The sequence below is a fragment of the Toxorhynchites rutilus genome, unplaced genomic scaffold (genome assembly GCF_029784135.1).
Source record: "Toxorhynchites rutilus septentrionalis strain SRP unplaced genomic scaffold, ASM2978413v1 HiC_scaffold_5, whole genome shotgun sequence".
Lineage (NCBI taxonomy): Eukaryota > Metazoa > Arthropoda > Insecta > Diptera > Culicidae > Toxorhynchites > Toxorhynchites rutilus.
In genome coordinates this window covers 181419-198089 of record NW_026600093.1, presented here as the reverse complement: position 1 = coordinate 198089, position 16671 = coordinate 181419, and the positions used below count along the sequence as shown (strand labels likewise).

The window sequence follows — 16671 nt, the reverse complement described above, 5'->3', positions numbered from 1 at the left end:
GGAAAACCAAAGGTCTGAAGCTTGTAAATGAGACCATTATGCCAAACATTATCAAATGCTTTTTCAACATCAAGAAGTGCCATGGCAGATGATTTTGAAACTGACTTGTTTCGTCTGATTATATTGTATACTCTACGAAGCTGGTGAATTGTAGAGTGACCTTTTCGGAATCCAAACTGCTCATCCAAAAATATATTGTGCTCATCTGCAAAAGCAAGAATGCGCGTTAATATAATTTTTTCGAATACTTTCGAAAATGCTGGGAGAAGGCTAATTGGTCGATAGCTCTTTGAAGAAGAAGGATCTTTTCCGGGTTTTAGTATCGGGATCACTTTTGCCAACTTCCAACTCGAGGGGAAGTAGCCAAGTGATAGACATCTGTTGAAGACAGAAGTCATAATTTCATATAAGTTGTTACTAAGATGTTTCAACTCAATGTTAAATATACTGTCGAAGCCGGGGGCCTTCATATTCTTCAACGAGCGTATAACCGAGATAACGTCCGTCTCTGTCGACGGTCGGAGTGGAATGATAAAAGTTTGCCTCAGCGAGATCCACTGTTTATACTCTAGGCAAGTGTTCCCCTTCAATCTTCTTCTTTTCCTCTGTTCGCGGAGACTTTAAATCCTACGATTTCCCCTTCAATGCTCGTTATTGACAGCTCTGTTCTGGAAAGCACGCAAATGGACAGAACAAATGTAAGGAAAAATGAAAACGCTTAAAGTTTTCATGAATTTTAACCATTTACAAACCAGGAGATTCCAATGTATAGCATATTAAACAAATCTTAGGGAATTTCCGATTCGTTTAGTATGTAAATCGCCAAAATCTGTTCGCGGCAAAAATAGTTATTAACATTAACTTTATTTCATAAAAACGTGACCTGTTTTCTGATTTGGCACCCTTAATGAAAGACGTAGTTCTACGTCAAAACGGCATGTAACGCTTTAGATAATTAATTTTTAAATGCTGATAAAAAATATCAGCCAAATCGGTCGAGTAGATCCTGATATATTGATACCACCAATTGAAAAACATGGTTTTGAGAAAAACGCGTTTGAAAATTCGTACAGCAATACTCTGTAACTCCTTCTATTCTCCTTCCTCCTTCTATAAGACCAGGTGATGACCTTGCAGCTTTATGTCATTGTAAACAAACAATGCTTCAATTTATATTCTACTGTGTAGATATTGGTGACTAGTGATCCCCGATACAGAAATCAATTATTAATCGAACGAATACGGTGCAACTATCGCAATAAACGAAGCCTGAGACGAGACATGACAATAGGGGGCCGATTCCGGACCACCACTTCTGTCAAACTCGGACCACTTGCAACTCGCTTTCTGATTGGCTAATGAGTAAAATAATTAACAAAGATAAATATGTTGCCAAATATATTCAAAATTGAATAATTGTTGCATTCACATTTCAATTTAGCGATAATTTCTATAATGGATTTTTTTTTTGTATATTTTCGTTTCTATTACGTCCGGTGTTCCCGAAGAGAAGGAAACATTGCATCGGAATTTCCACCCTACATCTTTTCGGGATTATTTTGCCATCTAGCATAGCATAATAGCAGCGACCTAACAGAGAAGAGCATTCAATTATTTTCCAACCGTAAAGCAGTTAGCAATATAATTATAATCTAATAACAAATAACAACCAACGCAGCAGAAAAGTATTTAAAATCATATTGGAACTTGAATAAACCATACATACCTACAGAAAAAAAAACCTGAATAAACGCTATGTTATTATTTGGGAATGTATGATTTTATCAATATTTCAGTACTGTTAGTATTTGAACGATATCAAAGTTAAATTATAAGGCCTTATTTCCGTATACACTCCACGGTAAAAACGAATTGAAGTTTATCCGCGATGACAGAGATACGGTATCGATATCTGGAAACGAAATAAGCTTTTAACAAGTCTTACTACTCGGCCCGAAGGCACTTTTAAATTGTTAAAACCTGAATGAAAATTTTTACTTGGCGTTATTTATTTACTTGAAGAACGTCTTTCTTACCCTAACTTGACCTGTTTTCTATACACTTTGCGATATTCTCACTAAAACTACTCATTATAATATAAAATTATCTTCAGATACAATTTTTGTACGAGATTATTTTACCAAATGAAGAAAGCAAAGTTTTCCATTCACAATCAACACTAATATGATACGGAGAAGTTAATTTTCATTCATAATTTCTATTTGAAGAGTGTTCATTCTACCTGAAAACCCATCATTTTCTCTAACTCGTAAAACGAAATTTCATGGCGTGTCGTCCATTCCGTTTTCATCTTGAAGTGTAAACGGTAAGGCCCGTAATCTCTTGATAAATAAAATGAACTTTGAATTTAATTCATATATGTCAACATATCATACACCTACTATCAAATCTACGTTTTCTAGTTTTCTTTATCTCTTCACATTTTATTTTTTGGATACCAAAATAACAGGAAAATACTTATTGTTTAAAATATGTGATATTCGGTCGGAAGATTAATACAAAAAAAATTATGCAACTCAGAAAATACATGATACGAAGAACACATGTTTTTCATGGGAAAATAATCTTCCGAAATTTTATAACATTTGGCAACCTTCACATCTCGCTTCCCTGTTATCTAGCACTTGGTCGAAGAAAATGCAGAAAGAAGAGTAAGAAGCCAGTTGTCACGTCTTGTCTTAGGTGATTACATCGTGTTGGCTCAACCGATCCCGCTTCCGTTGCTACCTTCAAAATTTTTGTGTGCAGTCAGCCGATTGCAAAATTCCAGCCGTAAATTGCACTCAACCGAGGGCTGTATGTTTTTGAAGTTATCCTTTGGCTTGTGTAGAGAAAAAGACTATACCTAAAAGTGTGTTTTTGTTTCCCGAGAATTCGCGTGAAGAAAAAATTGTGTCCGATCGGAAGTTCCCGTGTGTCCTTAGATTGACGACGCAGTTTGTGTGAGCATAACTCTGCAACGTGTCCGAAAAAGTTGTAGAAGTAAAACAAAACGTGTATGATTCTGTACGAAACCGACGGTGTGTAAACTAAATGTATGAGTACAAACAAACTGAAGTGTTTTGTCCAATCAATTTGCATTGTAATAAGTTATTGATAACAACTGTGATTAAATTATCTTAACTTTTTTTAATTAAATGAAGTAATTTTCCGGCTATGACTTTCATTAAATACTTTTTTACCCTCATGTATATTTTCAGGTGATTGCATCCAGAAATCTTTAGACGATATCGCACAAAATTCAGCCATTCGAAATGACGTTCCTTCACAACAAACAGGCTCAAAACAAAAGAATTCTGATACTGGAAATACGTTGTCTAGCAATGAAAGCATGTCTGTTGTCGATGAATTGAAAGGTATGTACAATAGAACAATCAATTTTTTTATTCTTCTAATTTGTTGATTCGTATGTTGTAATTTAAAAACCAAAGATTGTTTAAAGCACTGGTTGGAAAACTTATGAAGCGATCGCCGTTGACGTATTCTATGACCAAAACCGCGTTCTCTCTCGACCTCTCCGTCATTGGTTCCGATCTAAAATTGATTGGATAACAACTCGACAAATATTTGGATTTTTGAAATATTTTGAGCGTATCAGTGGTGCAATGAGTTTGTTCTCTATGATCGGAAAAATTACCGACTGGACCATTTTTGGATCCAAATGCTATTGGATTACATCACGGGAACATCAAGCCAAACTGATGCTATTGGATTACATCACGGGAACACCAAGCCAAACTGATGCTATTGGATTACATCACGGGAACACCAAGCCGAATGCGTAAATGGGTGCGAATATTACTTCGCTCGGACGCATTCATACGCAAACAATTTTTCATGACTGTTCCATGCGAAAGCAGAACAGATACCGATGCGAGTGAAAGTACTCACGCCTTGCGTATGTCTGCTTTTCGCGTTGACGGTGGAATGGTGTCATCTGGATACGACATTAGTTTGTATGAGACCAGCTATTCTCTATCAGTCGCCCTTAAAGCAGTTTTAAATTGCTAAAATTTGTATGAAATTTTTTTCTTGGTGTTATTTACCTATTAGACTAGACGTACGTCGTTATGACCCTAATTTAAACGATTTTCAGATTTTTCAGATATTCTCACCAGAACATAACATTATAATATAAAATTATCTAGAGACACAATTTTTGCATGATATTTTTTCACTACTTGCAAGCAAAAGTGATTTTCATTTACATAGAGTACTAATTTGGTTTGGGAAAATTAATTCTCATTCATAATTTTGATTTTAAAAGTGTGTTCATTTCTACTGCAACCCCATATTGTCATGCCTACTCCTCCATTCCGTAATACGAAGCTCAATGCCCAAACACTCATGCAAGCGAGCAAAACAAATCACGGTTTCTTCATGTGCCTATATTTTGTGACCGTGTTCGGGAACACATTGCGATCACCAATCATCATCAATGAGCAAGATTGTTATGATTTCAATAGCTTGCTTTCAAAGCAATTTTTAAGCTTTTGAACCTATAAGTGACAATCATATAATTCGTTGACATTTTATCTCTTGGATGAAGTGATTATTATACCACTCCATCCAGCCGGTAAAGAGGTATTAACGTTCAAAACCTTGCAGTCCAGCGTCACTCTCTCGTTTTAGAAACTTTGAACTAACACCCCGGTACAGAAATGAAAGACGTAGTCAAAACCAACATCTTCTATACAATTTTCGACTCTTTTGAGTTGTGTTGGAAAAGTTCTAGAAAGGATAGTAAATCGACGCCTAAAGACCTTTTTAGAGTCTAATAAGCTGCTCGATCCAAGACAGTTCGCTTTTCGTGCGGGAAAATGCACAGAAGATCACCTCGAAGATCTACAGGCTATTGTACATGACGTTATTGAGAAAGATCACCACGCAGATGTGGCATCACTTTATCTAAGTAAAGCATTTGATCAGCATGGAGATATCCAGTATTGAAGAGTCTCTTCGACTGGGTGATCCGTGGAAGACTAGGTTTCTATGTGAAAAGTTTCCTAGAAAATAGAACTCAGAGCCATAGTCAACAACACAAAATCTTCATTGAAAATCCAAGAAAGGGGAATTCCCCAAGGCTCGGTTGTATCGCCAACCCTCTTCATAATTATTATGCAGTCCCTTTTTGCAAAAAAATCCGGAAAATGTAAAAATTCTTGTCTATGCGACATTGTGCTAGTACTAGCGACATCGTGCTAGTTTCAGTTAGCGTCACTGCATCAGCAACAAGAAAAACAGGAAGTGGGTTATATCTATGGTATAACCGCAAGGGTGACGTAGGACTATCGTTGATTTAGAGATCATTTGTTTGAATTTGAATCTGAATTCATTCTGAATGAATGAATATTTGGGGGACTTCGAAAACGAGAGTGTTACGTTGGATGCACAAGGTTTTATGCATCCAATATTGGATACGGAAATATTCTACTGATAGGGAAGAATAATCTTCAGAAGCTATTCTGTTAATTGCGATTGATTGAAAAATCACAAAACCAAATGTATTTGGTCACAGTGTTACATGGATAGAAAACATTAAAATAAACTCTTTCACTTGAATGTAATTTTAAATTCCCAGAGGAACTGGCAGATTATTTTCAGTAACGATTAGATATTACCACATTTTTTTTATAGAACAGAGAAGAGATAGTTTTTTTTTTGTTTCGGACTCTGTTGCTTCAAACTGGCTCTACATTAAAAAGTACGCTAAGGAAGACAATTTTGACGATTTCATTTGCAAGATGAGAAAAATTAGTACAGGATTAGTAGTGGAACAACTCAATTAGTGGATGTTAATAACATTTTGGAAGTGAAAAACTTCAAAGTTAATAATTTTTAATGTGTTATTATTAATTTTATCCTAAAATTTTAAATTGAACTACATTGTTTTGCAACAATTAAATTGAAGTTCTTTAACCGCTCTACAATTCGTTCTTTGACGCCCAACTTCTATCTTTCATTATTTGGCTGCAATATCGATCTAAACAATTCCTGGTGAAAATTCAAGCAATATCTTAAAAAATCCCGATTTTTACCCCACTGCACATGTAATAGCCACTTAAACATCACCTTAACGCTGAAAGGCTCTCCTTTCCTTCTTGAAATAAGCTAGAAAAAAAATTTTTTTTCCAAGCTGTATATAATCGAGTCCAAAATTGTATATAATCGAATCACATATAATCGAGTCCGACCTGTATATCTATACTCGTCTCCGGCAAGATGCTTAACGGTAGTTTTCGTAGGAGTGTTGCTCTATCTATATCAACTCGGCTGTTTCCGCAACAATAACACCGATCGGTTGGAAAAAGCTCGCAGAATTGTCGTTCAGCAGATCAACAATGCTTACGGAGTGAGACCAAATATCATTCCTCGGGCACGAATGGTTCCTCCCAGGCCGGTTGCTGCGGATGTGGCAGTTAATTATCTTTAAGCGGCACAAAACCCGGTTCCAGCACCTCCAGCTGAGTAACCTCCTGTGGCCGCTTACCTCTTTAAAAATCAATGAGAAAAATTATAAATTGAAATCTATATAATTTTACAAGGTTTTACCTTTAATTCGAATGTAGACGAATGCACAATAAATAATTTGCTGCAGAAACTATAACTTTTAAAACCATTTGCCGTTTTGACGTGGGACTACGTATAACCGGAATATATGGAGGGTAAAATGAAAACCTAAACACAGAACATGCAGGAAAAAATGAAAGATTTCGAATGCTTATAGCTCGAACATTTCTTACTGGATAGGAGAGATGTTTGCATCACTCGATAGGGAATATTTCTACGCATCTATCGCAACTAACAAAATGTTGTTTTTCATTAGATAAACAATTGAATAACTGTAAAATATTAGGCGTTATCTAAACGCCCTAACTGCATCGTTCTGATTGGCCCGATTTACGGTTTCCCTAACTCAGCCATCAAAACCAAGCAGCCTTGGGGAAATCGGCATTGCAAATACATGAAAGTAGGGGGACTTTTGTTCTCATCGAAAAATGTTCCCTAACACAGACTTTAAAACCAAGCATGAAGTGTAGATATTGAAAAGAATTGGTCCCAAGATGGATCCTTGAGGAACACCTGCATTCACAATGAATTTCTCTGATGAAATATTGTTTATAGAAACATTGAACGCTCTATCCGAAAGATAATTTTTTATAATTTTTATCAAGTATGTAGGAAAACCAAAGTTCTGAAGCTTGTAAATGAGACCATTATGCCAAACATTATCAAATGCTTTTTCAACATCAAGAAGTGCCATGGCAGATGATTTTGAAACTGACTTGTTTCGTCTGATTATATTGTATACTCTACGAAGCTGGTGAATTGTAGAGTGACCTTTTCGGAATCCAAACTGCTCATCCAAAAATATATTGTGCTCATCTGCAAAAGCAATATAATTTTTTCGAATACTTTCGAAAATGCTGGGAGAAGGCTAATTGGTCGATAGCTCTTTGAAGAAGAAGGATCTTTTCCGGGTTTTAGTATCGGGATCACTTTTGCCAACTTCCAACTCGAGGGGAAGTAGCCAAGTGATAGACATCTGTTGAAGACAGAAGTCATAATTTCATATAAGTTGTTACTAAGATGTTTCAACTCAATGTTAAATATACTGTCGAAGCCGGGGGCCTTCATATTCTTCAACGAGCGTATAACCGAGATAACGTCCGTCTCTGTCGACGGTCGGAGTGGAATGATAAAAGTTTGCCTCAGCGAGATCCACTGTTTATACTCTAGGCAAGTGTTCCCCTTCAATCTTCTTCTTTTCCTCTGTTCGCGGAGACTTTAAATCCTACGATTTCCCCTTCAATGCTCGTTATTGACAGCTCTGTTCTGGAAAGCACGCAAATGGACAGAACAAATGTAAGGAAAAATGAAAACGCTTAAAGTTTTCATGAATTTTAACCATTTACAAACCAGGAGATTCCAATGTATAGCATATTAAACAAATCTTAGGGAATTTCCGATTCGTTTAGTATGTAAATCGCCAAAATCTGTTCGCGGCAAAAATAGTTATTAACATTAACTTTATTTCATAAAAACGTGACCTGTTTTCTGATTTGGCACCCTTAATGAAAGACGTAGTTCTACGTCAAAACGGCATGTAACGCTTTAGATAATTAATTTTTAAATGCTGATAAAAAATATCAGCCAAATCGGTCGAGTAGATCCTGATATATTGATACCACCAATTGAAAAACATGGTTTTGAGAAAAACGCGTTTGAAAATTCGTACAGCAATACTCTGTAACTCCTTCTATTCTCCTTCCTCCTTCTATAAGACCAGGTGATGACCTTGCAGCTTTATGTCATTGTAAACAAACAATGCTTCAATTTATATTCTACTGTGTAGATATTGGTGACTAGTGATCCCCGATACAGAAATCAATTATTAATCGAACGAATACGGTGCAACTATCGCAATAAACGAAGCCTGAGACGAGACATGACAATAGGGGGCCGATTCCGGACCACCACTTCTGTCAAACTCGGACCACTTGCAAACAAAATTAACAAAGATAAATATGTTGCCAAATATATTCAAAATTGAATAATTGTTGCATTCACATTTCAATTTAGCGATAATTTCTATAATGGATTTTTTTTTGTATATTTTCGTTTCTATTACGTCCGGTGTTCCCGAAGAGAAGGAAACATTGCATCGGAATTTCCACCCTACATCTTTTCGGGATTATTTTGCCATCTAGCATAGCATAATAGCAGCGACCTAACAGAGAAGAGCATTCAATTATTTTCCAACCGTAAAGCAGTTAGCAATATAATTATAATCTAATAACAAATAACAACCAACGCAGCAGAAAAGTATTTAAAATCATATTGGAACTTGAATAAACCATACATACCTACAGAAAAAAAAAACCTGAATAAACGCTATGTTATTATTTGGGAATGTATGATTTTATCAATATTTCAGTACTGTTAGTATTTGAACGATATCAAAGTTAAATTATAAGGCCTTATTTCCGTATACACTCCACGGTAAAAACGAATTGAAGTTTATCCGCGATGACAGAGATACGGTATCGATATCTGGAAACGAAATAAGCTTTTAACAAGTCTTACTACTCGGCCCGAAGGCACTTTTAAATTGTTAAAACCTGAATGAAAATTTTTACTTGGTGTTATTTATTTACTTGAAGAACGTCTTTCTTACCCTAACTTGACCTGTTTTCTATACACTTTGCGATATTCTCACTAAAACTACTCATTATAATATAAAATTATCTTCAGATACAATTTTTGTACGAGATTATTTTACCAAATGAAGAAAGCAAAGTTTTCCATTCACAATCAACACTAATATGATACGGAGAAGTTAATTTTCATTCATAATTTCTATTTGAAGAGTGTTCATTCTACCTGAAAACCCATCATTTTCTCTAACTCGTAAAACGAAATTTCATGGCGTGTCGTCCATTCCGTTTTCATCTTGAAGTGTAAACGGTAAGGCCCGTAATCTCTTGATAAATAAAATGAACTTTGATTCATATATGTCAACATATCATACACCTACTATCAAATCTACGTTTTCTAGTTTTCTTTATCTCTTCACATTTTATTTTTTGGATACCAAAATAACAGGAAAATACTTATTGTTTAAAATATGTGATATTCGGTCGGAAGATTAATACAAAAAAAATTATGCAACTCAGAAAATACATGATACGAAGAACACATGTTTTTCATGGGAAAATAATCTTCCGAAATTTCATAACATTTGGCAACCTTCACATCTCGCTTCCCTGTTATCTAGCACTTGGTCGAAGAAAATGCAGAAAGAAGAGTAAGAAGCCAGTTGTCACGTCTTGTCTTAGGTGATTACATCGTGTTGGCTCAACCGATCCCGCTTCTGTTGCTACCTTCAAAATTTTTGTGTGCAGTCAGCCGATTGCAAAATTCCAGCCGTAAATTGCACTCAACCGAGGGCTGTATGTTTTTGAAGTTATCCTTTGGCTTGTGTAGAGAAAAAGACTATACCTAAAAGTGTGTTTTTGTTTCCCGAGAATTCGCGTGAAGAAAAAATTGTGTCCGATCGGAAGTTCCCGTGTGTCCTTAGATTGACGACGCAGTTTGTGTGAGCATAACTCTGCAACGTGTCCGAAAAAGTTGTAGAAGTAAAACAAAACGTGTATGATTCTGTACGAAACCGACGGTGTGTAAACTAAATGTATGAGTACAAACAAACTGAAGTGTTTTGTCCAATCAATTTGCATTGTAATAGGTTATTGATAACAACTGTGATTAAATTATCTTAACTTTTTTTAATTAAATGAAGTAATTTTCCGGCTATGACTTTCATTAAATACTTTTTTACCCTCATGTATATTTTCAGGTGATTGCATCCAGAAATCTTTAGACGATATCGCACAAAATTCAGCCATTCGAAATGACGTTCCTTCACAACAAACAGGCTCAAAACAAAAGAATTCTGATACTGGAAATACGTTTAGTGATCCCCGATTTTTGAAATTAATCGTTCATCAGCTAATCGAATAGTTTTCAGCAGTTCGTTATTCGATACGATTAATCGACCCAAATAATCGATTAATCGATTAATCGCAATACTGAGAGAAATAATCCGTCAGACTAATATTTCTCATTTGCTAGAAAGCCATATGGAATCAAAAATATGTTAATTCCACCTGAAAATCAATTATTATCGTTTACGCTCCCCTAAAGTCGTAAAGAATGCTCAATTCGCGTTGACGGCATTGAGCTTCGTTTATGAACTTAAGGGAGCGTCAAAGATAATGATTGATTTTCAGTATAAAACTGCAACGGCCGTACGTTTTTTTCTCTCAACGTTTAGATCGATTAATCGACGTAAATTATTCGTTCGCTTCGATTATTGGTTGTGCAGTATTCGTTCGATTAATAATCGATTTCTGTAGGAAGTATTCGATTAATCGATTAATCGAACGATTATCGGGGATCACTAAATACGTTGTCTAGCAATGAAAGCATGTCTGTTGTCGATGAATTGAAAGGTATGTACAATAGAACAATCAATTTTTTTATTCTTCTAATTTGTATGTTGTAATTTAAAAACCAAAGATTGTTTAACGCACTGGTTGGAAAACTTATGAAGCGATCGCCGTTGACGTATTCTATGACCAAAACCGCGTTCTCTCTCGACCTCTCCGTCATTGGTTCCGATCTAAAATTGATTGGATAACAACTCGACAAATATTTGGATTTTTGAAATATTTTGAGCGTATCAGTGGTGCAATGAGTTTGTTCTCTATGATCGGAAAAATTACCGACTGGACCATTTTTGGATCCAAATGCTATTGGATTACATCACGGGAACACCAAGCCAAACTGATGCTATTGGATTACATCACGGGAACACCAAGCCAAACTGATGCTATTGGATTACATCACGGGAACACCAAGCCGAATGCGTAAATGGGTGCGAATATTACTTCGCTCGGACGCATTCATACGCAAACAATTTTTCATGACTGTTCCATGCGAAAGCAGAACAGAAACCGATGCGAGTGAAAGTACTCACGCCTTGCGTATGTCTGCTTTTCGCGTTGACGGTGGAATGGTGTCATCTGGATACGACATTAGTTTGTATGAGACCAGCTATTCTCTATCAGTCGCCCTTAAAGCAGTTTTAAATTGCTAAAATTTGTATGAAATTTTTTTCTTGGTGTTATTTACCTATTAGACTAGACGTACGTCGTTATGACCCTAATTTAAACGATTTTCAGATTTTTCAGATATTCTCACCAGAACATAACATTATAATATAAAATTATCTAGAGACACAATTTTTGCATGATATTTTTTCACTACTTGCAAGCAAAAGTGATTTTCATTTACATAGAGTACTAATTTGGTTTGGGAAAATTAATTCTCATTCATAATTTTGATTTTAAAAGTGTGTTCATTTCTACTGCAACCCCATATTGTCATGCCTACTCCTCCATTCCGTAATACAAAGCTCAATGCCCAAACACTCATGCAAGCGAGCAAAACAAATCACGGTTTCTTCATGTGCCTATATTTTGTGACCGTGTTCGGGAACACATTGCGATCACCAATCATCATCAATGAGCAAGATTGTTATGATTTCAATAGCTCTCTCTTGGATGAAGTGATTATTCTACCACTCCATCCAGCCGGTAAAGAGGTATTAACGTTCAAAACCTTGCAGTCCAGCGTCACTCTCTTGTTTTAGAAACTTTGAACTTGTTAGGTACCCCGGTACAGAAATGAAAGACGTAGTCAAAACCAACATCTTCTATACAATTTTCGACTCTTTTGAGTTGTGTTGGAAAAGTTCTAGAAAGGATAGTAAATCGACGCCTAAAGACCTTTTTAGAGTCTAATAAGCTGCTCGATCCAAGACAGTTCGCTTTTCGTGCGGGAAAATGCACAGAAGATCACCTCGAAGAATAGGTACTTCTTCTATTTCTTCTTCTAAATCGTGGGACTTTGACAATCCCCACTGTCAAATGGCACAGCATACTTGCTATCAAGACGGGTCTATGGTACTAGGTGAGGCCGTTTCGCCACTAAGTTGGTTAGGGGAGCGGTATATGAAAACAGCACGGAAGAAAGTAGAAGGGGAATTATTTGCTTGTAGCGTGAAAGAGATAGACTGATCACGAGCGAGCTTCAGCAATAGCGTATTGTGTTTCGTTTACAAACAAAACACAGTAGACTTTCAAGATGGCTGAAGAGTGGTTATAGCAAGTTGGCCCACCTTAGTATATACTTCTAGGCGCCTTGCTTGCTATAACGCCAGTCAGTTTTTCATTGGGAGTAGCTTTTGTTTATTTTCGTCTTGTCAAAAGGTGCAAAGAGCGGTTTAGATTTTCATTTCGATTTCTTTGAGAAATTTACAAATGTTTTTCAGAGTATCAATGTTTTTGTCGTCAAAAGCATCTTGGATTGAGAAATATTTGTCAAGGTTATGTTTGTCGCTGTGTGTTACGTAGTTAATACAGTTGAAAATTATGTATTCTGATGTGTTAAGGCAGTCGCAAAGCTGGCAGTAGAACTCATCTTTAATTTTCATCTTGCTCAGCCAGAATGGAGAATAATCGTGTCCGGCCAGTAGACGGTTTAGGGTTCTTATCTCGGTGTTGGTTAGTGGCAGGTTATGGAACCAAGATTTCGAATTAATCCCTGTCTGCAGTTTGAAAAACTTTCTTCCTTTGCCAAATTCTTGAGTGTAGTTTACATACCATTGTTGTATTTTTGTTTTTGGTTATTACTTTTTTGGTAATACTTTTTTACCCTCATGTATATTTTCAGGTGATTGCATCCAGAAATCTTTAGACGATATCTCACAAAATTCAGCCATTCGAAATGACGTTCCTTCACAACAAACAGGCTTAAAACAAAAGAATTCTGATACTGGAAATACGTTGTCTAGCAATGAAAGCACGTCTGTTGTCGATGAATTGAAAGGTATGTACAATAGAACAATAATTTTTTTTTATTCTTCTAATTTGTTGATTCGTATCTTGTAATTTAAAAACCAAAGATTGTTTAACACTATTCCTACCGACACTTCACGTATACCTATTCCTACCGCGACCGGTCAAATGACCTGTCTTCCACAACTTATATTTTTCAATATTGAATGCAGACCAATAGCCAGTTTACCAGTATAAAAATATATTTTCTTTTATTCAAGAGTACATAATCTACATTTCATTCTTTTTCGTCGCATTTTTTACAAATGGGCTTCTCAACTGTACATTTTCCGCATACGTACTTTTTACATTTTAGACAGATTTTGTTCATCTTATTATCTTTACAATACCTTATCTGACATGTTTTCCGTTCACGAGAACCTGTACTTGTACTTGCGATGGGTATTGGTTGATTTTCTTTGCCGAGCTCTCGTTGATATTCGATGGCAAGTTCTTCTGCCAATTGGAATAGAAATTCCTGTCTTGTAATTTCTCCTCCCGCAGTTTCTTTATATAACACCCATGCATTTATCCCGGCTAAATCCAAGATATTAAAAAATACTTGCAAAGGCCATCTCCGAGATTTAGATTTTACCGAATAATTTCTGGCCATTTGATCGGTCACATCTACGCCAAATTTGGTGCTATTATACAATTGAATTGTCTCCGGTGTTCGGGTGTCGTTTTCTTCAACTTGTACAGAGTTGTGCATTGAACTGAGAATTAAAACTTTCTTTCTTGGTTTGGCTTTGTAAATTGTCAACATACAATTATTTGAGCGATAGAATTTGCTTGAGAAAAGTGCCATGTCGTCGTTTTTCAGTTTTGCTAGTTTTGGTAGCTCTTTCCTATTTGCTCTAATTGTTCCAACAATCGTAGTTTTTTTTGCTAAAAGTTTTGTTGCTAAAGGTAGGCTTGTAAAAAAGTTGTCTGTGGTTATATTTCTTCCACATCCTACATACGGTTCTGCTAATTTCATAGTGACAAACTCTCCAAGAGGAACTGAGGGTTCTCTACTTTCATCTTTTCCCAAATATGGAAAGCCGTTTATTATATATTTTCTGCGTACATCGGATGCTAACCAAAATTTTATACCAAATTTGTCCGGTTTATTGGGCATGTATTGAGTGAATCTACACCTTGCTTTCGTTGGAAACAATTGTTCGTCAATAGTAATGTATAGTCCTGGTTTATAACAATTTTGACTGTTGTAAATAAACTTGTACCAAACTTCGGAAATCATAGCGAATTTATCAGTTTGTAACCGTTGGCTTCGTTGATTTCTGTCGTCAAATCGAATAAATCTCATAATCTCCGTAAAGTCATGTCTACTCATAGTATTTGAGAAAAAAGGCGGGCCCCACTTTTTATTCCACAGAAGTGCTATATCTATATTCTTAGCCTCATATGCGCCGCGTGCATACAGAATTGCAAAAAATGCATACAAGTTTGCAGTAGACAGTTCCCATTTATATCCCAACACTCTAAATGCCTCTGCCTGTGTGCACTTTCTTATAAGTTCGATTATATTCTTATCAATTATCACACAAAATGCCGTCCTAACTTCGCCTTTCATAATATTACGTTTACTGTACTGTTTTTCGAATTATTCGGCCGAATGTTTTTCAATGTTTTTACTAAAATTAAAACAGACCGGAAAGTAGAACATTTTTCGAAGATTATGTGGGAGAAATATGGACAGTTTTGTAATATTTACGCATGTATATGGTCGAAATTTAATGAAAGTGAGAAATAGCAAACTCAATAAAAAATAAAATATCTACAAAAAAAAAAAGATTTCTAAAACCGGACAATCCATGATCAAAAGTGGATAATACATGATTTCTCTTTGAAGAAAAACATTGACATTATTACCAACTAGAGACTTGGGGATTTTCAACAAACCTAAACCTGATTACATATGATTTTCACGAAGAAAGATCAATTTGCATTTAATAGTTGCGTGAAAACATGCAAATTCGGACAAACCAACATCATTTACCTTATATGTTAGCATATCAAATTAATATATATCTGCGTATACCACCGGTGATCAGGCATCGGAACACTCGCATCGATTTCCACTCAGCGCGGGTAAACTTCGCTCGGACGCATTCATACGCAAACAATTTTTCATGACTGTTCCATGCGAAAGCAGAACAGAAACCAATGCGAGTGAAAGTACTCACGCCTTGCGTATGTCTGCTTTTCGCGTTGACGGTGGAATGGTGTCATCTGGATACGACATTAGTTTGTATGAGACCAGCTATTCTCTATCAGATTAGTCGCCCTTAAAGAAGTTTTAAATTGCTAAAATTTGTACGAAATTTTTTTCTTGGTGTTATTTACCTATTAGACGTACGTCGTTATGACCCTAATTTAAACGATTTTCAGATTTTTCAGATATTCTCACCAGAACATAACATTATAATATAAAATTATCTAGAGACACAATTTTTGCATGATATTTTTTTACTACTTGCAAGCAAAAGTGATTTTCATTTACATAGAGTACTAATTTGGTTTGGGAAAATTAATTCTCATTCATAATTTTGATTTTAAAAGTGTGTTCATTTCTACTGCAACCCCATATTGTCATGCCTACTCCTCCATTCCGTAATACAAAGCTCAATGCCCAAACACTCATGCAAGCGAGCAAAACAAATCACGGTTTCTTCATGTGCCTATATTTTGTGACCGTGTTCGGGAACACATTGCGATCACCAATCATCATCAATGAGCAAGATTGTTATGATTTCAATAGCTTGCTTGTGACAATCATATAATTCGTTGACATTTTATCTCTTGGATGAAGTGATTATTCTACCACTCCATCCAGCCGGTAAAGAGGTATTAACGTTCAAAACCTTGCAGTCCAGCGTCACTCTCTTGTTTTAGAAACTTTGAACTTGTTAGGTACCCCGGTACAGAAATGAAAGACGTAGTCAAAACCAACATCTTCTATACAATTTTCGACTCTTTTGAGTTGTGTTGGAAAAGTTCTAGAAAGGATAGTAAATCGACGCCTAAAGACCTTTTTAGAGTCTAATAAGCTGCTCGATCCAAGACAGTTCGCTTTTCGTGCGGGAAAATGCACAGAAGATCACCTCGAAGAATTACAGGCTATTGTACATGACGTTATTGAGAAAGATCACCACGCAGATGTGGCATCACTTTATCTAAGTAAAGC

The 16671-nt window shown here is 35.9% G+C and overlaps 1 protein-coding gene across 3 annotated transcripts in view; it reads left to right on the top strand.

Moving 5' to 3' along the window:
- LOC129782210 (uncharacterized) overlaps positions 1 to 13476 on the top strand; it is a 293740-nt gene extending 280264 nt beyond the window's left edge. For all 3 annotated transcript variants that reach the window (XM_055789578.1, XM_055789579.1, XM_055789577.1), the window contains exons 5-7: positions 3222 to 3377; positions 10379 to 11033; positions 13318 to 13476. In XM_055789578.1, the coding sequence (XP_055645553.1) occupies positions 3222 to 3377; positions 10379 to 10542 (320 nt within the window). In that variant the 3' untranslated portion in view covers positions 10543 to 11033; positions 13318 to 13476. The remainder of the gene's footprint in view (positions 1 to 3221; positions 3378 to 10378; positions 11034 to 13317) is intronic.
- Positions 13477 to 16671: the final 3195 nt, after the last annotated feature.